At 45.6% G+C, this 23,189-nt stretch overlaps 1 protein-coding gene across 1 annotated transcript in view; it reads left to right on the forward strand.

Moving 5' to 3' along the window:
- Nucleotides 1–23,189, forward strand: part of PANX1 (pannexin 1) — a 54,375-nt gene that overhangs the window by 13,329 nt on the left and 17,857 nt on the right. Inside the window, exon 2 of the mRNA XM_029957468.1 lies at nt 13,496–13,635. Coding sequence (XP_029813328.1) covers nt 13,496–13,635 — 140 coding nt within the window. The remainder of the gene's footprint in view (nt 1–13,495; nt 13,636–23,189) is intronic.

Raw genomic sequence — 23,189 nt, forward strand, 5'->3', positions numbered from 1 at the left:
TAGGCTTAATGTCATAAACGCCTTGAAAGATTCTCAGGTTCCAGACCATACTTAGAGAACCATTGCTCTGGGTTCAGACTTGAGGGTGGAGTTGTAAGTTCAAGGGTCACAAGGTGTGCATATTCTAAATATAACAGCTACTTTTGGTTGCTCTCCAAGATTCTAACTTACACGCCTATCAACGATGTTTACTGATACTGAATATTTTTGGAGTTTTATGTTTGCCATTCTCCTGGAAATGGCATCTCACTGTTTCAGTCAGTAGTTCCCTATTTGTGCTGGGATTTCACAAGACTGGGCTCTGGGGTCTAGCTGTGACACTTAGCAGTGTGCGGGGGGTCGTCTGTTGTTTCCAGCCACGTACTGTTGCCTTTTGGCCTCAGGTATTTGATCCTAGGGAGACATCAGGTCTCAGATCTTTATCATCACTTTATGCAATCTCCTCTAACCCCAATCTAAACTACTTTTTTTTCAGCAAAAGTTTCCCTGTTTAATCTTAATCAATGAGCAAACACCTATTAGGAAATGTAAAGATGTCTTTTATTTTATTTTATTTTTATTTGTTTTTTAATTTTTATTTAATTTATTGTCAAGTTGGCTAACAGCGTATACAGTGTGCTCTTGGTTTTGGGGTAGAGTCTCATGGTTCATCGCTTACATACAGCACCCAGTGCTCATCCCAACAAGGGCCCTCCTCCATGCCCATCACCCATTTCCCCTCTTCCCCACCCCCCATCAACCCTCAGTTTGTTCTCAGTATTGAAGAGTCTCTTATGGTTTGCCTCCCTCTCTCTCATTTTATAACTATATTTTCCCTTTTTTCCCCCCGTGGTCTTCTGTTATGTTTCTAAAGTTCTACAAATGAGTGAAAACATATGACATCTGTCTTTCTCTGACTGACTTATTTCACTTAGCATAATACCTTCTAAGTTCCATCCATGTTATTGCAAATGGTAGGAGTTCATTCTTTCTCATTGCCAAACAATGTTTCATTGTGTATATAAACCACATCTTCTTCATCCATTCATCAGTTGATGGACATTTGGGCTTTTTTCATAATTTGGCTATTGTTGAAAGCACTGCTATAAGCATTGGGGTACATGTGCCCCTATGCATCAGCACTCCATTATCCTTTGGACAAATTCCTAAGGAATTTATTATACTGGGCCATAGGGTAGTTCTATTTTAAATTTTTTGAGGAATCTCTGCACTGTTTTCCAGAGTAGCTGTACTAGTTTGCATTCCTACCAACAGTGCAAGAGAGAGAGTTCCTGTTTCTCCACATCCTCGCCAGTGTCTAGAGTTGTTAATTTTAGCCACTCTGACTCAGGTGAGGTGGTATCTCAGTGTGGTTTTGATTTGTATTTCCTTGATGATGAATGATATTGAGCATTTTTTCATATGTCTCTTGGCCATCTGGATGTCTTCTTTGGAAAACTCTCTATTCATGTCTTCTGCCCATTTCTTCACTAGATTATTTGTTTTTCGAGTGTTGAGTTTGGTAAGTTCTTTATAGATTTTGGATAGTAACTCTTTATCTGACATGTCATTTGCAAATATCTTTTCCTATTCCAACAGTTGCCTTTTAGTTTTGTTGATTGTGCAGAAGCTTTTCATCTTTAAATTTTTAAAAATATTTTATTTAAAAAAATTTTTTAAATATAATTTATTGTCAAATTGGGAGAAGCCTTTTATCTTGATGAGGTCCCAGTAGTTCATTTTTGCTTTTATTTCCCTTGCCTTTTGAGACATGTCGAGCAAGAAATGCTGAGGCTGTAACAACAAAGAGGTTGTTACCTGCTTTCTGCTCTGCGGTTTCCCTTCTTACATTTGGGTCTTTCATTGTAAGGATGTTTTTTAAAAAGTCTTTCTTTTGGACCTCCTGGGCTCAGTGTTTTGAGCATCTGACTCTTTATCTTGGCTTAGGTCATGATCTCAGAGTCATGAGATCAAACCCGCATTGGGCTCCACACTGGCATGGAGCCTGCTTGAGATTCTCTCCCACTCTGTTCCTCTCCCCTGTTCACACCCTCTCTCTCACACTCTTAAAAAAAGTCTTTCTTTTAAGTGTTAACATCTGCTGCACATTTGATGATCATGCATAAGGGTTCTTAAAGTTTCAAAAAGCACAGAGAGAGGAGATCTGAACCCTTTCTTGGTGAGGTTCCCCTCTCCTTTGACCAGGTTGTGTTTGCCAAGCAGAAAATGATGTCTATCAAATGAGAGAATGGATGGAAAGAAGCCTGAGACGTGCTTGTATTCAGTTCATGCTGGTTGACGCCGAAGCTAGTGTACATTGAGCTTTGGCAATCTGGGCGTGCTCTGCAGTGTTGGGGTAAGCCAGCACAGCTGAGATGAGAGGCTTGTGCTTCTTCCCAGCTCTCCCTCCTACTCAGGCACCACGCAGGTGCTGAAGGCTCAACTCCGGATGAGTCAGTGACAGTAACTTGCCTCCTTCCCCTTCCCCGGTGTCCCTTGCAGGAAGGAGAGTCTGATGATCGTGAAAATCTTCCTAATAAGGGTTCATTCCTTTTAAGTCTCTGTAAACTCTCTAAGCCTCTGTGCTTTCAGTTTTCTCTGGTGCACACACTGAAGTGAATAGTGGGACAGAAAAAGGATGTTCTGGTGGTGCCTGGGGGGCTCAATCGGTTAAGCATCTGACTTTAGCTCAGGTCACGATCTCCCAGTTCCTGGGTTCAAGCCCTGCATTGGACTCTGTGCTGACAACTCAGAACCTGGAGCCTGCTTCAGATTCTGTGTCTCCCTCTCTCTCTTTCTCTGCCCTTCCCCTGCTCATGTTCTGTCTCTTTCTCTCAAAAATAAATAACCATTAAAAAAACAAAAACAAAAAAGGATGTGGTATAAAGAACTGAAGGAACACTCTTGTGACACTTGCTGCTTACCAGCAAGGAACAGCTGTGTGGGGCCTGTGGGCCCAAAAGGCATCTCGCCTTAGAATCCATTTCACCCCTTGTAACTTGAGGACATTGGACTAAAGTTAGTTATTGGATGCATGCCAGTCTCCTGATTTCTGGCCTGCGGTTCCTGCCATGCCTTACGGTACTTGTTCTTTTCCACCCCTCGTTCCATTTGTTCATGTTCTCATTTGGGCCTTCCCAGTATGCACTAGGACCTAGCAGTGAAGAAGGCCGGGAGCTTGCAGGCCTGTCCCCAGGAATTGCCGTGAGGTGTGTTTTGGAACAAGGGCCCTCGCCGAGAGCCTCACCCCGTCAGAGACATTGGGGATGGCTTTAGGAGAAGCAGTCCATCAGCCTGTGTGGAGCTCTTAGGGGAGAGCAGACACGGTTTCTTGGGAGAAGCAGAGAGGGTCAGTGTCACTGGGGCCATTGAGCAGGGGGGAGAGTGAGGGGTGTCAGACCTGGGAGAGGTGGGCAGGGGCCTGCTCACGGAGTGCCTGTGGCATTCGGATCTTAGAGTTTCTCCAGCGCAGTCAGAGGGCTCTTAGCTAGACAGGACATAATCACACCTACGTTTTCAAACCTCACCCAGGTACGCTGCAAGAACGGATTGCAGTTGTGGAGAGACTGGTTAGGGGCTCCTGCAGTGAAGTTCAGGCTGAGGATCTCTGTGCACTTTGAGGATGGGGACTATTAGAGGTGTCTCCGACTCCACCACAATACTCTGTAGGGGGTGGATCCCTTATCAAATTTTCCAGGAGCCATCATGGGGAACTCTGTGAGCACGTGGGGGCTCTCCTGCCCCTCCTGGGAGGTTGGAGCTGATCTGGGAAGGACCCAAGTGGGACCCATTCAGCAGCTTGCCTCCTTTCCCATCCCCAGCGTTCCTTACAGGAAGGAGAGTCTGATGATTGTGAAAATCTTCTTCCTAATAAGGCTTCATTCCTTTAAGTCTCTGTAAACTCTTTAAGCCTCTGTGCTTAGAGTTGGAACCATACAGTATAGCCTTTTCAGACTGGCTTCTTTCACTTCATCATATACATTTAAGGTTCCTCTATGACTTTTCATGGCTTAATGTCTCATTTCTCTATAGTGTTGAGTATCCCATTGTCTTGAGGTGCCACAGTTTATCGGAAGGACATTGTGGTTGCTTCCAAATTTTGACAATTATGCATAAAGCTGCTATAAACCTCCATGTGCAGGCTTTTGTGTAGACATGAGTTTTCAGGTCCTTTGGGCAAATACTAAGGAGCAAGATTACTGGATTATGTAGCAAAATCATGTTTCGTTTTGTAAGAACCTGCCAAAGTGTCCTCCAAAGTGGCTGTACCATATCGCACTCCCAGTCACAACGAGTGAGTATTCCTGTCTCTCCAGCTCCTTGCCAACATTTGGTATTGTCAGTGTTCCAGATTTTGGCCATGCTAACAGGCACATACTGGTACCTTGTTTTTTCATTTGCATTTCTCTGATGATCCATGAGACTCTTCTGATACACTCATTTTCCATCTGCATATCTTCTTTAGTGAGGCATCTGCTAAGGTCTTTGGCCCATTTTTAAGTGAGTTGTTTGTCTTCTTATTGTTGAGTTTTAAGAGTTCTTTTGTATATTTTGAGTAATTGTTGTCTGTCACCTGAACCCAGCACATACTGACGCCACCTGCGTGCCAGGTCCTTATTTAAGCATGGTGTTTTCCTGGCAGCAATCCTTCTAGACAGTTCCACTTTTTTTCACGTTTGAGAGACTGTGGGATAGCAGTTAAGATGCGAGTTTCAGAGCCAGACTGCAGGCGACATAGCCACTGTGAGACCTTGGGCAAGTTGCATCATTTCTCTGTTCCACAGTTTCTTCATCAGTAAATTGGGTAAGAAGAGAGCCTGTCTCATGGGGTGGTGACAGTGAAATGGACTAGCACAGTGAGCATTGGACCAGGGTCTAGGACATACCCAGGCATGGGTGACTGACGGATGAGGAACGGAGGCTGGCAGAGGTCAGATCACTCACGGAGCTGTGCTGGAAAGCAGCTCCGATCCCGAAGCCCATGTACCCTGCCCTCCCCCTGTCTTGTGAGTGGGGACCAGAGCAGACAGAGCATGCTAGCTCGTGCCCCAGCACAGACGATGCTCACTTATGCTGCGGCTGGGCCCCGCCCCATGCGGGATCCCCTGCCCACCACTTGCACTCCTGCTGGGGAGGCCGCCTGCCCTGCTGCAGCCATGATCAGCCACAGGACACTGAAATCCCCTCCCCCTGCCAAGTCCTCCCTGGTAGCACCACAGGATTGAGTCTGCAGGGCTATCCTTTACCGGGATGTCCGCTTGTGCTGGTTCCCCAGCCTGGGTCCTCCTCCCTTCAAACAGGAGCACCTCCAGGGCTCAGCCATCACCCTTTGTCTTGTCTGTTATCACTGGTGGCTCATATTCTTGGTCTCCTCTACTGGGCTGTAAGCTTTTCGAAGACAGGGACCATGTCGTCTTTATCTTTGAGTCCCTTGTGTGCCCCGTGGCACCATGTGTGCGGTAAATCCTTGTTGGGTTGAGCTCAGCATCACTGAGCTCTGAGTACCTTGGGGAGAACATCTGTGCTCTGCTGAGCTGTAATAGATACAGGAAGAGCAGAGCTCCTGGGGGGGGGGTCCTTGGCCCCTTGGCTATCTCTGATATGCTGCTGGCACGAAGCCCTGTGCCATTAAATACCAGCTCCGATGAACGTGGATGTCTCTCTTCTTTTTTGAGGCTTCTTGAGAAAAGGGTGTTTGCCTTGTAATCCATGATGGCCTGTCTACTTAGAATGTTTTTGTATTTGCAAATAAGCCCCATGACCACGAGTTATCTGAATAATGGTAACAGTTGTTGTGAGTTCTTTTCATTTTATTGGAGTCACTAACTTTGATTCATTACCAGATTGAGACACTCAAAGCCTTCTTCTCCACAATAGAGCTCCTTTGTTGCCAGAACTCCAAAAGCTAGCTTTTAGAAGCCATCATTGAAGGAGAGATGATGCAAGAGGACTTAACAAAGCTGAATCTAGTCTCAGGCTGAGGCCCCATTCAGTCTGAGATCCCCGTTATCCGAGGCAGGCTTTCATGATATGTATGTTCAAGAGTTGTAGGAGTAAGACAAACATGTAAACAGTTAATAGAGGTGAAATTCAAATAAGTATAAGTGTACTGAAGAAAATAATCCAGGATGTGACAAAGGAGCCCTGTATCTTTGTATCCCCAGCCCTTACCTTCGTGCCTGATGCATTGAAATAAAACCGACAGCTGCTGTTCATTGAGTTCTTACTCTGTATTGGCACTGGGAGGCTTTGCAAATGAGAAGAATGAGGTTCGCAGAGGTTCAGTGACTTGTTAGTAAAAGAGAAAACCCAATGGCTATTCAATATCATGAGATCTTTGTAACAGCAATATTCAGGAATAAAGATTCTAGAACCTTTTTTCTTTTTCTATATGTATTTACCTTATTTTCCTCTTCAGGCAAAAATGCCTTTCCGCTATCCAATTGGACTTCCATATTTTTCCACATAGGTTGGCCTCTGTGTCAGTGACAACTGACTGGATGGTAATTTTCTTCTAACCTCTTTATACTTAAAAGTGTCTGTTAAATTGCCCCTTGGTCATAAGTGGTCTGTCCATCGGACATTTTTCTGAAGCTGACTTCATACCCCTGACCTCCTTCTTTGGATAGCATCCATTTCTCATGCTCATTTTGAAGCGATGCGCTTCCCCGCTGCCCTCTTACAGTGCAGAAATCCAGCGTGCATTTCCTGTAGTGGAAATGTGGGAAGTCTGGGATTGCTACAGGAACTTATTCCTGCCTCTCAAGTATTACATTCCTGCTGCGCTGTTTTAATGATAAGAGTTTATTTGATCTGGCCCTTCCCTTCCAATGGTTCAGCCTTCATCCCTACTGAGTAAGCTTCATGCCAGAGATAAAAAGTCACACATGCTACAACCGAGCCAGCCAGATGCCTGGCACTGTGGGTTTTGATGACACTTTCTTGTCAGCTTGGGCTTGGAGATCAGGACCAGGTTGCTGGGGAGCTGAGGTTCACCCTTTCCTGCTTCTTCTTATGTTGTTGGCTGACCTGGCACCTACCCTTCTCCACTCCACCCTGCTTCTATGCCCTGCCTCCACCTTCTCTCTTTCCTGGCCACTCATTCCCTGGGGGTCATCACGCTGGGCGAAGAACAGGGACTTGGGATCCTGTCGCGTCTATACCAAGTATTAGCTGTCGGACTTTGGAAGTTACTCTGAGCCTTATTTCTGTATCTGACAAATGGGGCTAGATGACAATGAGTCCATAGGCTCTTTCATTGGATTGAACAAGAGCATCTAATTCCTCAGCTCCCCAGCAACCTGGGTGGTTAGGTAGGTTAAATGTCCAACTTTGGCTCAGGTCATGATCTCACTGCTCGTGGGTTCAAGCCCCACATCTGTCTCTGGGCTGACAGCTCAGAGCCTGGAGCCTATTTCAGATGCTGTGTCTACCTCTCTCTCTTTGCCCCTCCTCTACTCACTCTCTGTGATTCTCTCTCTCTCTCAAAAATAAATAAACATTAAAAAAATTTTTAAAAATGTTCATGCAGATGCATACTGTGATTTTTTTGTTGTTGTTGTTGTTTTTCAGAGAGAGAGCATGAGTAGGGGAGGGGCAGAGAGAGAGAGGAAAACACAGAATCCAAAGTGGGCTCTGCACTGATAGCAGCAAGCTCAATGCAACGCTTGAACCCATGAATTGTGAGATCATGACTTGAGCTAAAGCCAAATGCTCAACTGGCTGAGTTCCCCATGTGCTTCTGTGACTGTTTCTTAATGTTGTTTCTTATCTGCACTATTGCAGTACATTCCTGACTGGTGTCCGTGTCTATTCTTGACCCTGGGATAGGCAGTTGTTGACATAGCATCTAGAGTATACCCTTTAAAATGAAAATCAGAAGATATGTTTGCATTAAAATTTCTGAAATTTCAGTATAAATGCTCTGTCTCTCTCTCACACACACAGACACATGTACAGATTGACTTCCTAGCTCTGTTTGCTGAAGGGGGCTAGGAGCAATGGCATCCCTGAGCAGTGGGCACATCTGGCATCCGTATCCTGGGTTTACAAATTCTATTACCCACTAAAAGGAATGGAGGCTCCATGAAGAAATGGCAGATGGCAGGGCCGGGACAGGGACAGTACAAGAGGGGCACAGAACATCTTGTGCTACAGTGCACAGTGCTCAGAAACCAGGGGAAGCTGTTGCAGACTTTGAGTCTGGATTCTCTCTTGTCCAGCAAGAGAGCTGATGCAGAATTGAATATGAGAGGCTAATGTCCAAGAGGAGACAAGGACCCCAGGTAAGGGTTTTTGCTCCATATTTATTAGGATTAGAAGACCTACAAACATGATGGACGTGCAGAAAGAGACAATAAAGCAGTGATCATTAACTCATATGTGTGAGAAAAGGTGTTTCAAAGGTATGCAGTATTATGGGGGTCAAGGCAAATCAAATTCCTGGCTCTGAGCAGATGGCCCTTTACTGCAGTCACCAGGCACTGTGTCTGTTTGCCTTACCTTTCCTAGAGGCTAAGTCATATAGACCATGCTACCTCAGAGTTAATGGGGATTGACCTCAGGATTAATTTTTTTTGCTAATTAGCTCTGGACATTTTTTCCCTGCTGCAGCAACTTTCTGCCTGTACCTGTTCTTGGACATTTTTTCCTGTGGATGCAGCTTTCCGCCCTGTGCTTTGTTCTATGCTGGGGGTGCTTTCTCCCTGTGGTGGCTTTCCACCCTAAACCTTGTTAACCCATTGATGCAAGCTCAGAGAATTCTTAAACTGATTCCCCACAGGGAGCATGGCAGAAGGACACAGGAGCTAGTTTGACCTCAAAATGAGTAACAGCAACCAGATTATAAACTGTTGAAAAACAAAAGACCATATGAGTCCATACTAATACTAAAAAGCATAAATTGGAAGAAGAGGAAGTTCCTCATTAATGTAAAATGCTAACTGTTATAAATGCAGAGGAAGGATAAAGTTGGAAAACCCCATCTGCGACCCCAGTGAAGTGTCTGATTCACCCCTGGGTAAAAGTTTGTTGGGGGACTGAGTAATTACACAAGTCACAGGACCCCGACACAGACAACGTGTTTCTCAGGGGGAAAAAAAGGCACTTTTACAGCAGAGCCCTGACAGAGGCTTAACCAAATAACTACCATATGTGACATCACTTGTCCTGGAGGAAACCGATATGAGGTGCCTCCCTGGGGTGTCCTGCAGGGGATCCCTCCAACCCTTCTGTAGGACACCTGCCTGTAATGCACAGCCTGGGTCGGAGCATGAAAAGACAATGAGATGGACACCAATTAGGGAGCATCACATAGAACAGAGGGCCTGTGCTCTTCACCCCTGTGAGGGGCGCACATGACAGAGGAAGGCTGTGGAACCCTTCCAGGACAAGGAGACTGATGAGACATGACATCTAGATAGATAGATGCATGCTCTCTGGTGCAGGATTGGATCCTGATTGGAGCGGGAACAGTTGCTACATAAGATCGTTTGAAAAATCCGCATACAGATAGCAACATTGCATTTAAAAAAAATGGATAATGGCACTGGGTTCTATAGGAATGTCTTGTTCTTAGAATTACACACTTCTAAGAGGAAAGGGCCATGACCTCAGCAACTTACTCTCAGTGGTTCAGGAAGAAAAATAAATGTATGTATCATATACACACGCATATAGATGGAGAGAGCATGGGGCAGAATGTTAACAATGGTTGAACCAAATGCCAGAGTATTGGGGATTTCACTGCAATCCTCTTTTTTTTAAGCTGATACTGTATTTTCTGCATGTTTCCAGATTTATGTCATTTTTCCAGTTGTATTGAGCTGTAAGTGACATAGAACATTGTGTACATTTAAGGTATGCAACATAATGATTTGACATATATATATATTTTGCAAAATGGTGACCACAGTAAGTTTAGTTAACATCCATCACCCCACCTACTTAGTCATTTTTCTTGTGATGAGAACTTTTAAGATTTTCTTAGTAGCAGCTTTTAAGTGTACACTACAGCGTCATTGTCTTAACGATAGTCACTATGCCGTATATAACATCTGAAGTTTGTACCTCTGACCACCTTCACCCATTTCCTGTACCCGCCCCCATGCCCCATTTCTGGTAGCTACCAAACTCTTCTGTTTCTGCAAGTTTGGTTTTGCCAGAAAACATTGAAGTAAGATCATGTAGTACTTGTCTTTCTCTGTCTGACTTCTTTCACTTACTGTAATGCCCTCAAGGTCCATTCATGGTGCAAATGGCAGGATTTCCTTCCTTTTTATGGCTAAACATTATAACTTCTCTGGAGGTCTGGAAAAAACTCTAAATAAAATGCTTAATTAAGAAAAAAAAAGATCAGGTAAATGCACTAACTGTCAATATTGTTTTAAACACTTGGGTGTCTGTTATATTATTTTCTGTAATTTTCTGTATGTCTGAGTTCATTAATCTCAGATGGTAAAAAATTTTTTGAATAAAATCATATTTAGGTACATTGAGGACTACGTTGCCTCTTTAATAGAACACTGAGTTCTTTCTATGCCTTTTTGCCCAGGTACCCAGATGATGGGAATGTTTTTACTCCCTGGACAATCATCAGATTTACAAAAGCTCTTCTTTCCTATGGTGTAGACTTTCGGCGTTCCCCACCACAGGGAGGAAACCCTTCTCATTACCCCCAGCCTTCTGTGCCAGCTTGCCTCCTACTGCTCCTGACTCTTGGCTTCTTTTATTTCTCATTTCTGGCCTGGGAATACCCTTCGGGGCTTGATGTTTCTTTTCCTGGACTTGTCTTGACCCTTCCCAGAAATCTCTGCCCTCTGGCCACTCAGAAGAACCAGTTGGCCCAAACCACTTCCATTCCTGCAGAGCCCTGGCTCCTGGGACCTCGCTAGCATGGCCTTGCAGGAGTGACCGGCCCAGAGAGGGGCGTTTTAAGAGCTTGAGGGATTAAAATTCTGGCATTACCAGTTACTGGTTTGGGTGGAGATTACTTGGAGCTTTTGGAGTTATCCAGGGTAAAATGGAGACAAGATACTGTCTTCCCTCTCCCTCCTGCTTTCTCTCTGATTTGGTTGTGAGGTTTAAATGAGGCAAGGGCTTAAGGACGGTTTCCGATCCCGTGAATATGGGTGGTCCGTTGTCTTTTCCTCTGACCTTCCATTCCAGATGAAGAACATTTACTTTTGAGCTCAGCACATCCTCAATTTCTGTCTCTCTAGACTCAATTATATTTTCTTTCTTCCTCTTTTGCAAAAGCTTTGGTATGAAAAGTTCAGTTGTTTATGCTCTGGCAGTTTCCACCCATGCCTCAGGGGAGGCTTTCTAAGTCCCAAGACAGGACTTGAAACACATTATCCTATAGAAAGAAAGTTGCTACATGCTGGCTATGCCCACTGCCAGGACTCTGCCTGAGGTGGATACAGGCCAGACAGGTTTTCATGAAATCCTGATAGCACTGTCCATTTTCCTGGGAAAGCATTTGGACAGATGTTGCCAAGCAAGCAATGGGCCAGAAACAACCATCCGTTTATAACCCGGGGGCGCTCTCTCTCTCTCTCTCTCTCTCTCTCTCTCTCTCTCTCTCTCTCTCTCTCTTTCTCTGTCTGCTGCTGTGCTCAGTTAGCCTTGGTGGGTAGGGACTTCCTAGGCAGTGTTTAGCGAAGTCATGCTAATGCAAGAGCTGTGTGATATCATCCCTGCGGGCCTGCACTGTTCTGACTACTGTTTTTATAAAATGCAAGAACTGAAGTTCAACGGGCTGTGCAAATTGAAAGGTCTTTGAAATACGCGGCCTTCCCCCAGCTCATATTTAAGCCACTCCTCGCTGGCAAGAACTTACCAATCTCTGATAGTATGTGACTTATCACAGTGATGTCCTCCAAGGGCTCCTGCCGGAAAGTCCTTTCTTGATGTCTGTGGGTGTAAAAGTACCTGATGAAGAGGGGGTGCTTTGACCCTGTTGTACCTCCTCTACCCCAAGATTCTGCTCCCCGGACAACATCCCTGTCAGTGCCTTCTCCTGCCACAAGTGTAAAGCCTACCCCCTCCCTAGAGGGAGGTGACCCTTTGAGGCTTTTTATTGTTTCAGGGACTAGGGAAGCCCACTCCAGTGTCTTCCTGCCATCCCTTTCCCCTCTTTCCAGGGCAGGCATGTCCCCACTCTTTAAAGCAATTGTAGAACCTGCTGGTTATTTCCTACAGAAGAATGCAATACTTCCTGAGTAACACTGGGAACCAGACAGCCTACTGAGAATATAGACATTGATGTCATTGTCCGTTTGGAAAGCCTTGGCTTTGGAAGGTGAAATGACCTGAGGTCACCCAGCTGTGAGTGGCAGAGTTGGGTTTGAAGAGAATAGCATCAGAGCCCACGCATCTAGCGTCTCTCACACTGTACGGGATGTGGTGGACAGTGTGTCTGCTCTCAGCCTGACATATAGACACACTCCCACATGTGCTAGATGGGGTCCCCGGTAGCAGGACCCAGGTCTCCTGCCGTCCTGCCCCACACCCATCCCCCTGTCTGCGGGTTTGTTCTTTCTTCTTTGGGCTGTACTTTTACCCATGCCTTCTTTCTTCTTGGAGGAGACGGCAAACTGCTGATTTGCCATCCAGTGACCTATCACCAAATGTTCCTTCAGCCTTCCCTTCATCAGGCTAGAAGTCTTGGCCTCACTGTCCTAAAGGACTCCTTCTCTAGTCCAGCTTTCTTTCTTTTTTAAAAAAATTTTTTTAATGTTTATCTGTTTTCGAGAAGGAGAGACAGCATGAGCAGGGAAGGGGAAGAAAGAGAGAGACAGAATCTGAAGCAGGCACCAGACTCTAAGCTGTCAGCACAGAGAGCTTGAAGTGGGGCTTGAAGTTGCAGACCGCAAGATCATGACCTGAACCAAAGTCAGGAGCTTAACCAACTGAGCCGCCCAGGCACCCCATCTTGTTTTTTCTTAATGTTTATTTATTTTTGAGAGAGAGAGCACGTGCCTGAGTGGGAGAGGGGCAGAGGGAGAGAGAGACAGAGGATCCGAAGCAGACCCTGTGCTGTCAGCAGTGAGCCTGACATGGGGCTCGAACTCAAGAACTGTGAGATCATGATCTGAGCCAAAGTCAGATGTTCAACTGACAGAGCCCCCCAGGCATCCCCCTAGCCTGGTTTCCAACCAACCCTCCCCACCTCCTCCTCCCCTTTAGCCCCTCCCCTTCTCTCAATCCTCACCCAAATTCAGCCAGGCCCATTGCTTGCTATGCTTTCGGCCCTGGTTCTTTTCCTGCCCACTTTTTTTTTTAATAGTAGTTTCACTTTCAAGAGCTTTTTCCAGCTGGGCTCGAGCTGCCGTCATGACCAGTGTTGGCCAAAAATTTCTCAAATATGCATCTTTACCATGAACCTGGGCACTGGGTTTATTTCTGACCTCCTGTGAGTTTGATACCACTGAGTGACCTGAGGCTGGGGGCTGGAGGCAAAGGGTCCAGACACTGCTCTTGCATTTATTTGATGCCATCTAATTTTGCTTCTCAGGTACCCAGATAAGCTGTTTCTCCCCAAGTTCCTTCTCCTGGCGTCAGGCCGCCTTCGTGGATTCTTACTGTTGGGCTGCCGTTCAGCAGAAGGACTCCTTGCAGGGCGATTCCGGACACCTTCCACTGTGGCTGCATAAGGTAACTGGGGATGCTTTCGAGTCTCGCCTGTTGGCCTCGTAGACGTGGGCAGCGAGGCCCGGAGAGGCCGTGCCAGTCCACAGCCGCACAGATGCGCGTGGCCAGCCAGCAGTGCTGGCACTTGGATCGTAAAACCCTAGCACTTTAAGTTTCGTCAGAAGAAACCTTAGAGATTACTTGGTCTGGCACCTTCACAGGCAGATGAGGAAACTGAGGCACGTTTTGGATTTTAGCTCCGTAACAGTGGGCCCCTCTCGTGTTTCATGTTTCTACCCTTCCTGCCCAGCAGTGTCTGATGCAGAGTAGGCTCTTGGTGACTTCTGAATGCCAGGGTGAGCAGTGTCAGATAGGGGCAGAGCTAGGACTCAGACCTACCCTTGGTCAATGCCTTTTCTACTGCTCACTGGGTCCCTTGGGAAAAGTGAGGGCCGACATACAATTTAATTTTTCTGGCCAGTGTGTTCCTGGAGCATCAGGAAGCCTGGCAATGACTCCTTCTGGGGGTGTCGGCTGCAACAGAGTTGTTGGGATCGATTCCTTAGCTTTCTAACGGGTTCAGATTCCGCGAGGGAGGGGAGACGCACTCCACTGAGACACCAGTGTCCTAGAGAGGAGAGGCCCAGCTGGGAGCTCCCTGGTCAGGGGGGTGGTGGAGACGGGGTAACATGGGGGTACGGGCAGTGAGGAACCGGGGCCGGAGTCGGCTGGTTTGTGCAGAAGACCATTCTCCGGTCAGGAAGCGGCTCCGTTAGGTGTTCTCCGTGCGTGCAAAAGTAGGGCCGTGTGTCAGCCCGTCATTATCTCCAACCACTGGTTCTCTGTCCATCAGGAAAACAAGAGGAATGTTTGTGTTTCTTCTGGTATACTCCTCCACGGAGGAAAGCCTGCTCTTTTAGTCTCTGAAAAGCCAAAGGCTGAAAAGTTTAACTCCGGCCTTGACCTACTGCTGAACACACAGCATCCTATTTAAAAGAACAACTTAAGTCCTCTGCTATGACTCAGGCCTCATCCCCTCGTGTGAATTTATTGTGTGCCACCAGGCAGAGTGATGATGCCTACAATGGCTGCTTTCTTTTGGGGTGGGCTTTTCTCTTTGACATTTAGCCTTAGCGCTAGCTTGATCCTCATCAACTCTTCAGGTCTTAGTAGCCAGGCCAACAAATAATAAGGGCATTTGATAGGAATGGGCACCATCCCAGAAGCTGAACAGCCTTGTCTGCAGGGAGAATCTGTGCTGTTATAGTGTGGGTCCCTGTGTTGTGATGCTCTTAGGGGAAGGGACAGCGTGCCAGGCTGGGCACTGACAGAGCTGCAGGAGAAGAATGTATCATCTGGCTTGTCTAGTGTAAGAGCGGCAGGGATGTTAGAGACTGTGAAGCTTCTGGAGCAGGAAGAAACAAAGATTTTGATGCAACATAAGGTGAAGGGCACCTAGAGAGACAAGCCAAGGACTCAGGACTAGTTGCTGGCTGTAAGGTCATGGGTCAGGTCCCTGGCCCTCCACTGCCCCTGCCATGTAGGAGGAGAAGCATTGTAGAGTGGTGTGGGCAGCCAAGCCCCTGATGTCCAGTGTTAGAGAGACACGGCAGAGCGTTCTGGTGGTAGTAGTCTAGCTTGTTTGGATGGACATTTGGCTGAGAGATCTTTCCAGATTCACAGGGTTTTCGGCAAAAATTAAGAGCTGGGACCAGCCAAGTTTGAAGGATCTTGGTCAACACACCCCAGGCTTGAAAGCCCATTCCTAGGGAGCAATGGGTGATCTTAAATTTTTTTTATTATGTTTTTTTACTTATTTTTGAGAGACAGAGAGAGAGAGCATGATCAGGGGAGGGTCAGAGAAAGAGGGAGACACAGAATCTGAAGCAGGCTCCAGGCTCTGAACTGTCAGCACAGAGCCCAATGCAGGGCTCGAACCCACGAACTGTGAGATCATGACCTGAGCCGAAGCCAGATGCTTAACCGACTGAGCCACCCAGGCGCCCCAAGGAGTGATCTTAAATTAGACCAGCCCTCATGGGGACGAGTCCTAGTTTAAATCATTTCAGTACTGACTGAATGAGGAGATACAGGGACTGTCAGCGTCTCTGTCTGCCCACCAGCCAGCCCCAAAAATAAAACTTCTCTGAAAGTAGGTAACTTCATCCAGAGCCGCAAACTCCTATCTAGTTTTTCATGTGTAAGTTTAGCAGCTGATACACAAGAAAACCAAGAGAAAAATCAGAACTAGAAACAGACCCACAGAACATCCAGATGATAGATTGATCAGATACACATTTAAATAATCACTAATACTATGGTATTAGTAGTAATACTAATGATATGGAGAATTTCAAGAGCATGGAAATTCTTGAACTGAAAACAATAAATGACAGTTGATGTTAGCTGGCATTCACTGATGTCCTGCCTACTGTATACTAGAATGTATGCGTGGCATCAGAGAGCCACACATGACGTGGCCCTTTCTTTGGGAAGCTCACTGGTGGGGAAGACACTGGGAAGGAGTAACACCGAGATGGGAAAAGGAGAGTGTGGTTATCACAGAAGCCAAGGGGAGAGTGTTCTTGGACAGAGCAGTGAACTCTGTTCAGTGCCCTTGGCAGAGGAGACAGTGCAGTAGGAGAGAAACAGACTTACCGGTGCGGGTGAAATCCTCAGTGCCCCTGGCAGGGGTGGTTTTCGTGAGAAGTGGGTGCCGTGGGTGAATGAGAGGTGAGGAGATGAAGATGATGGTGACAGATAATTTCTTCAGACTCTTTTTCCCCCAGAAAATCTCTCTTTCTGGGAAAAGGGAGAGAGAGCTCTAAGCTGGGTGGTAGCTGTGGGGGAGGTTTGGGGAGATTTTGTAATATGAGAGAGCTTGGGACACATGCAGATACTAATGGCTGGGGAGGGCCTGTGGCACCTTCTGATAGAGGGGAGGGCACCGCCTTGTCCTGTTGGGGGGACAGCAGCCTTGATTGACTCTGCGGGGTCAGCCCAGGTTATAGAGGACTTTTGAAAACTTAACAGGTGTATGGAGGCTAAGCGCTAGAAACAGTGGGAGCCACTGCAGTTCCTTGAGCTGGGGAGGGTGGTGTTTCTAGGCGATAATCCTCAGTGATGGAGTGCAGGAGGGAAGGGAGGCGGCCAGGGGTGGGAAGCCACTTGGTAGGCACAGACTGAGGCTTTTGATCAGGAGGTGGAAAAGAAGGGGAGCTGTGAGTGTGAGGAAGGGAAAGAAGAATAAAAAAGTGAACGGGTGTTTTGTTGCTGGCCGGAGGGCTACACTGAAGGACAGTCACAGGTGACATCCATGTTTAGACCAGGGGTCAGCGAGCTTTTCAGTGAAGGGCCACATGGTCCATTTTCTCACCAAGGCAGGCCTGGCAGTCGCTCTGCCAAGACAGACAATGTGTGTGTGGTCAGCTGTGGCTGCGTTGGGCTCGTGGGAGTGGCTTGCTGTCCCATAGGCTTGGGGGACAGCAGTCGGGGTGGTGGGAAGTACAAAGATTCTGAGCATCTTGGAAGTTGTGCCAGTGGGACACAGAGGACAAGGGAAAGGTCAGAGTCATGAACACGCCCAAGGATTTAGGCTCTTCGTGAAGGTGAGGCCATTCACTCCTTTGAAGAAGTCAGGGAGGGAGAAGGTTCTGGAGGAAAACCAAACAGTTCTGCGCACGTGAAGTCAGAGCTGCTCGGTGCCCACGCAGTGTTAGGTAGGCAGTGGGCCGTCGTGTGTCGAGGGGCACAGAGGCACACGCAGCCGTGTGTCAACAGCAGGGTTTCCTCGGGAGTGTGTACAAACAGGGCACTGTCTGGGGGGGAGGAGGAGTTGGCCGAGGAGTCAGAGCTGCACTGGCAGGGAAATCGAGAAGGCTGTGGGCTGCACGAAGCAAAGCCAGGCGGTCCTGTAAGGAAGGCCTGGGTCAACATAGTGCCATGTCAGGTGCCACCAAGAGATGGGGTGAAGTCTTCATTTGGGTGGTGGTATGGTATGGCTTGAATTATATCCCCTAAAAGACCTGTTGGTGTTCTAACACCTGTACCCTCAAATAGGCTTGTTGCAGGTGGAATTAGTCAAGGTGAGGCCTTGCCAGAGTACGGTGGGCCCCGAATCCAGGATGGCTGATGTCTTCGTGACAGGGGGCATTTGGACGCAGACCAGCTGCCCGGACACTGAGAATGCTGTTGTCTAAACCATCCAGCTTGTGGGGCACGGTTACGGCAGCCCTAGGAAGCTGGTGCAGGTGGTTAGAGACATCGGGATTCCAACCTCTTTGGAAGGGAAATAAAACCTACGTCAGATTTGAATGTCCGTGTGGCTTTGTTGGCCAGGCCAGATTCTGTGATCACAGCTGCTTTCTTTTCACATTGATTTCTTCTTCAACTTTTTTCTTTTCATTGTGATCAAATACACACCACAGAAAATTTTCCTTTCTAACCATTCTTAGGTGTGCCATTGAGCGGCACAAAGTACGTTCATAGCGCCGTGCCACCATTGCCAAGATCCTCCTGAACTTCCTTATCTTCCCAAACCGGAACTCTGTGCCCATTCAACACTGACTTCCTGTTTTTCCCTTCTGCCAGCCCCTGGCAACCACCATTCTACTTTCTGGGTCTTGTCTACTCATCCAGGTTCCTCATGTAGCCGTAGATGTGACCTTTTACATCTGGCCTGTTTCACTCAGCATATTCCCAAGGTTCATTCATATGGTAACATGATCAGAATTCCCTGCCTTTCTCAGGCTGCATAATATTCCCGTGTGTGTGTGTGTGTGTGTGTGAGAGAGAGAGTGTGTGTGTGTGTGCACGCGTGCGCGTGCTCGCATGTGCATGTCCCACACTGTGTGTGTCCACGCATCCAGCAGTGGGCACTCGTGTTGCTTGCACCCTGTGGCAATTGCAATGAATGCTGCCATGAACATGGGTGTACAGACACCGTTCGACTCCCTGCTTGCAGCTCCTGTGAGCACATACCCTGACGGGGGGTTGCCGGATTCTTTCTCAAGTTTAGAACATGTTTCCTGCTAGTTTTCTTTTGTCTTCTCCCCATTCAGTGGACTCCTGATTGCTAAGGTGGCAAAGACCTGTGGTCCAGGCTCCCTGTTCCTGAAGGGCCAGAGCAGTCGATGCCATGTGCAAGGCCTGGCCAGGTGGCGGGAGAGGACAGGACCTCCTTCAGACTTCAGGTGTTTCTCACGTGTGAGAAGGTGTAGGAGGATTAGCTTGTGTGGCTTTAGAAGGGAGCACTCTAACCTGGGGGTGGCTGCCAGTTGCTAGACTTCAGCTCCACACAGAAAGGGGGTTTGTAGCAGAAGGGATGTCCTGCAGGGGGACCCACTCCATAGTGAAACCAGGGCAGTCCTTGGTTGCCAAGTTAGTTTCCATATAACACCCAGTGCTCTTCCCCACAAGCACCCCCTACATGACCATCACCCTCCTTCCCATTACCCGCTCCCTCTTCAGCTCTCAGTTTGTTTTTAGTATTCAAGAATCTCTCATGATTTGCCTCACTCCCTCTCCCTCTTTTTCCCTGCCTTCCCCATGGTCCTCTGTCAGGTTTCTCCTGCTAGACCTACAAGTGAAAACATATGGTATCTGTCCTTCTCCACCTAACTTATTTCGCTTAGCATGACACCCTCGAGGTCCATCCACTTTGCTACAAATGGCCAGATTTCATTCTTTCTCATTGCCATGTAGTACTCCATTGTATATATACACCGCATCTTCTTGATCCATTCATCAGTTGATGGACATTTAGTCTCTTTCCATGATTTGGCTATTGTTGACAGTGCTGCTATGAATGTTGGGTACATGTGCTCCTATGCATCAGCACTTCTGTATCCCTTGGGTAAATCCCTAGCAGTGCTATTGCTAGGTCATAAGGGAGTTCTATGGATAGTTTTTTGAGGAGCCTCCACACTGTTTTCCAGAGCGGCTGTACCAGTTTACATTCCCACCAACAGTGAGGAGGGTGCCCGTCTCTCCACACCCTCGCCAGCATCTATAGTCTTTTGATTTGTTCATTTTAGCTACTCTGACTCAGTGTGGTATTGATTTGTATTTCCCTGATGATGAGTGACGCTGAGCATAGTTTCATGTGTCTGTTGGCCATCTGGATGTCCTCTTTGGAAAAGTGTCTGTTCATGTCTTCTGCCCATTTCTTCGCTGGATTATTAGTTTTTTGGATGTGGAGTTTGGTGGGTTCCTTGTAGATTTTCGATACTAGCCCTTTATGCAATATGCTATTTGCAGCTGTCTTTTCCCATTTTGTCGGTTGCCTGTTAGTTTTTTTGGTTGTTTCCTTTGCAGTGTGGAAGCTTTTTATCTTGATGAGATCCCAATAGTTCATTTTTGTTCTTGATTACCTTGGCTTTAGGGATGTGTCGAGTAGGAAATTGCTGTGATTGAGGTCAAGGAGGTTGTTTCTTGCTTTCTCCTTGGGGGTTTTGATGGTTTCCTGTCTCACATTCAGACCCTTCATCCATTTTGAGTTTATTTTTGTGTATGGTGTAAGAAAGTGGTCTAGTTTCATTCTTCTGCATGTTGCTGTCCAGTTCTCCTAGCACCACCTGCTAAAGAGGCTGTCTTTTTTCCATTGGATACTCTTTCCTGCTTTGTCAAAGATTAATTGGCCGTACATTTGTGGGCCCAGTTCTGGGTTCTCTATTCTATTCCATTGGTCTATGTGTCTATTTTTGTGCCAATACCATACTGTCTTGATGATGACAGCTTTGTAGTAGAGGCTAAAGTCTGGGACTGTGATGCCTCCTATTTTGGTTTTCTTCTTGAATATTACTTTGGCTATTCGGGGTCTTTTGTGGTTCCATACAAATTTTGGGATAGTTTGTTCTAGCTTTGAGAAGAATGCTGGTGAAATTTTGATTGGGATTGCTTTGGATGTGTAGATTAGTATAATAATGACATTTTAACAATGTTTATTCTTCTGATTCATGAGCATGGGATGTTTTTCTATTTCTTTGTGTCTTCTTCAGTTTCCTTCTTAAGTTTTCTATAGTTTTCATCATATAGGTCTTTTACACCTTTCGTTAGGTTTATTCCTAGGTATTTTATGATTTTTCATGCAATTTTGAATGGGATCCATTTCTTGATTTCTCTTTCTGTTGCTTCATTATTGGTGTATAAAAATGCAACTGATTTGTGTATGTTGATTTTGTACCCTGCGACTTTGCTGAATTCATGGATCAGTTCTAATAGGCTTCTGGTGGAGTATGTTGGGTTTTCCATGTAGAGTATCATGTTATCTGCAAAAAGTGAAAGTTTGACTTCATCTTTGCCCATTCTGAGGCTTTTTGTTTCCTTTTGTTGTCTGATTGCTGATACAAGGACTTCCAGCACTATGTTAAACAACAGAGGTGAGAGTGGTCCCTGTCATGTTCCTGATCTCAGGGCAAGACTTCTCAGTTTTTCCCCATTGAGGATGATATTAGCTGTGGGCTTTTCATAAATTGCTTTTATAATGTTTAAGTAAGTTCAATCTATCCTGACTTTCCCGAGGGTTTTTATTAAGAAGGAAGCTGTATTTTGTCAAATGCTTTTTCTGCATCTAACGACAGGATCATATGGTTCTTATCTTTTCTTTTGTTAATGTGATGTATCATACTGATGGATTTGCACATATTGAACCAGTGCTGTAACCCAGGAATGAATCCCAATTGATCATGATGGATAATTCTTTTTATGTGCTGTTGAATTCAATTTGTTAGTATCTTGTTGATTATTTTTGCATCTGTATTCATTAATGAATCAAGAAATGGATCCCATTCAAAATTGCATGAAAAATCATAAAATACCTAGGAATAATGAATGAATGAATATAGTTCTCTTTTTTTGTTGGGTCTCATGTTTGGGAATCAAAGTGATGCTGGCTTCGTAGAATGAGTCTGGAAGTTTTCCTTCTATTTCTATTTTTTGGAATAGCTTGAGCAGGATGGGTGTTAATTCTGCTGTAAATGTCTGGTATAATTCCCGTTGGAAACCCTCCAGACCTGGGCTTTTATTCGTTGGGAGATTTTTGATAACTGACTCAATTTCTTCACTGGTTATGGGTCTGTTCAGATTTTCTATCTCTTCCCATTTGAATTTTGGCAGTGCATGTGCATTTAGGAATTTGTCCATTTCTTCTAGATTGTCCAGTTTGTTGGCAGATAATTTTTCATAGTAGTCTCTGATGATTGCTTGTATTTCTGAGGGATCAGTTGTAATAGATATGTTTTCATTTATGATTTTGTCTGTTTGGGTGTTCTCTCTTTCTGAGGAGCCTAGCTAGAGGTTTATCAATTTTGTTTATTTAAAAAAAAAAACAAACACCCAACTCTTGGTTTCATTGATCTCTTTAATTGTTTCTGGGATTCTATATTGTTTATTTCTGCCTGGATCTTTATTAATTTCTCTTCTTCTGCTGGGTTTGGGGTGCTCTTGCTGCTCCCTTTCTGGTTTCCTTAGGTGCTCTGTTAGGTTTTGAGTTTACACTTTTTCTAGTTTGTTGAAATAGGTCTGGATTGGAATATATTTTCCTCTTAGGAATGCCTTTGCTGCATCCCAGAGAGTTCGGATTGTTTTATTTTTGTTTTCATTTGTTTCCATTTACTGTTTAATTTCTTCTCTAATTTCCTGATTGACCCAATCATTCTTCACTAGGGTGGTTTTTAACCTTCACATTTTTGGAGGTTTTCCAGCTTTTACCTGTGGTTGATTTCAAGTTTCATAGCATTGCGATCTGAAAGTGTGCATGGTATGATCTCAATTCTTTTGTATTTATGGAGGGCTGTTTTATGACCCAGTATGTGATCAGTCTTGGAGAATGTGCCATGTGCACTTGAGACGAAAGTGAATACCCTAGCTTCAGGATGCAGAGTTCTAAATATATCTATTAATTCCATCTGTTCCAATGTGTCATTCAGGTCCATTGTTTCTTTAGTGATTTTCTGTCTGGTTGACCTATCCATTGCTATAAGTGGAGTATTAAAATCCCCTGCAATAAGCACATTCTTATCAATAAGATGGTTTCTGTTTGTGATTAGTTGTTTTATGTATTTGGGTGCTCCTGAGTTCGGCGCATAGATGTTTATAATTGTCAGCTCTTCCTGATGTAGACACCCTGTAATTACTATATAGTGTCCTTCTTCATCTTTTGTTACCACCTTTACTTTAAAGTTGTTTGTCCAATATAAATATGGCTACTCCAGGTTTCTTTTGACTTCCATTCGCATGATAGAAAAGGAGAATTCTGAAAGCAGGTAGGGATAAAGGGGCCCTAACATACAAAGGGAAACCTAACAGAGTGGTTACAGACCTATCTACTGAAACTTGGCAGGCCAGAAAGGAATGGCAGGAAATCTTCATTGTGATAAACAGGAAAAATATGCAACCAAGAATCCTTTATCCAGTGAGACTGTCATCCCCTTACTTTCAATTTGAAGGCGTCTTAAGCTCTAAGGTGAGTCACTTGTAGATAGCAAATAGATGGATTTTGGTTTTTTATCAATTCTTCTACCTGTGTCATTTGATTGGAGCATTCAGTCCATTTACATTGAGAGTTATTATTGAAAAAT

Source organism: Suricata suricatta, chromosome 11 (assembly GCF_006229205.1).
Source record: "Suricata suricatta isolate VVHF042 chromosome 11, meerkat_22Aug2017_6uvM2_HiC, whole genome shotgun sequence".
Lineage (NCBI taxonomy): Eukaryota > Metazoa > Chordata > Mammalia > Carnivora > Herpestidae > Suricata > Suricata suricatta.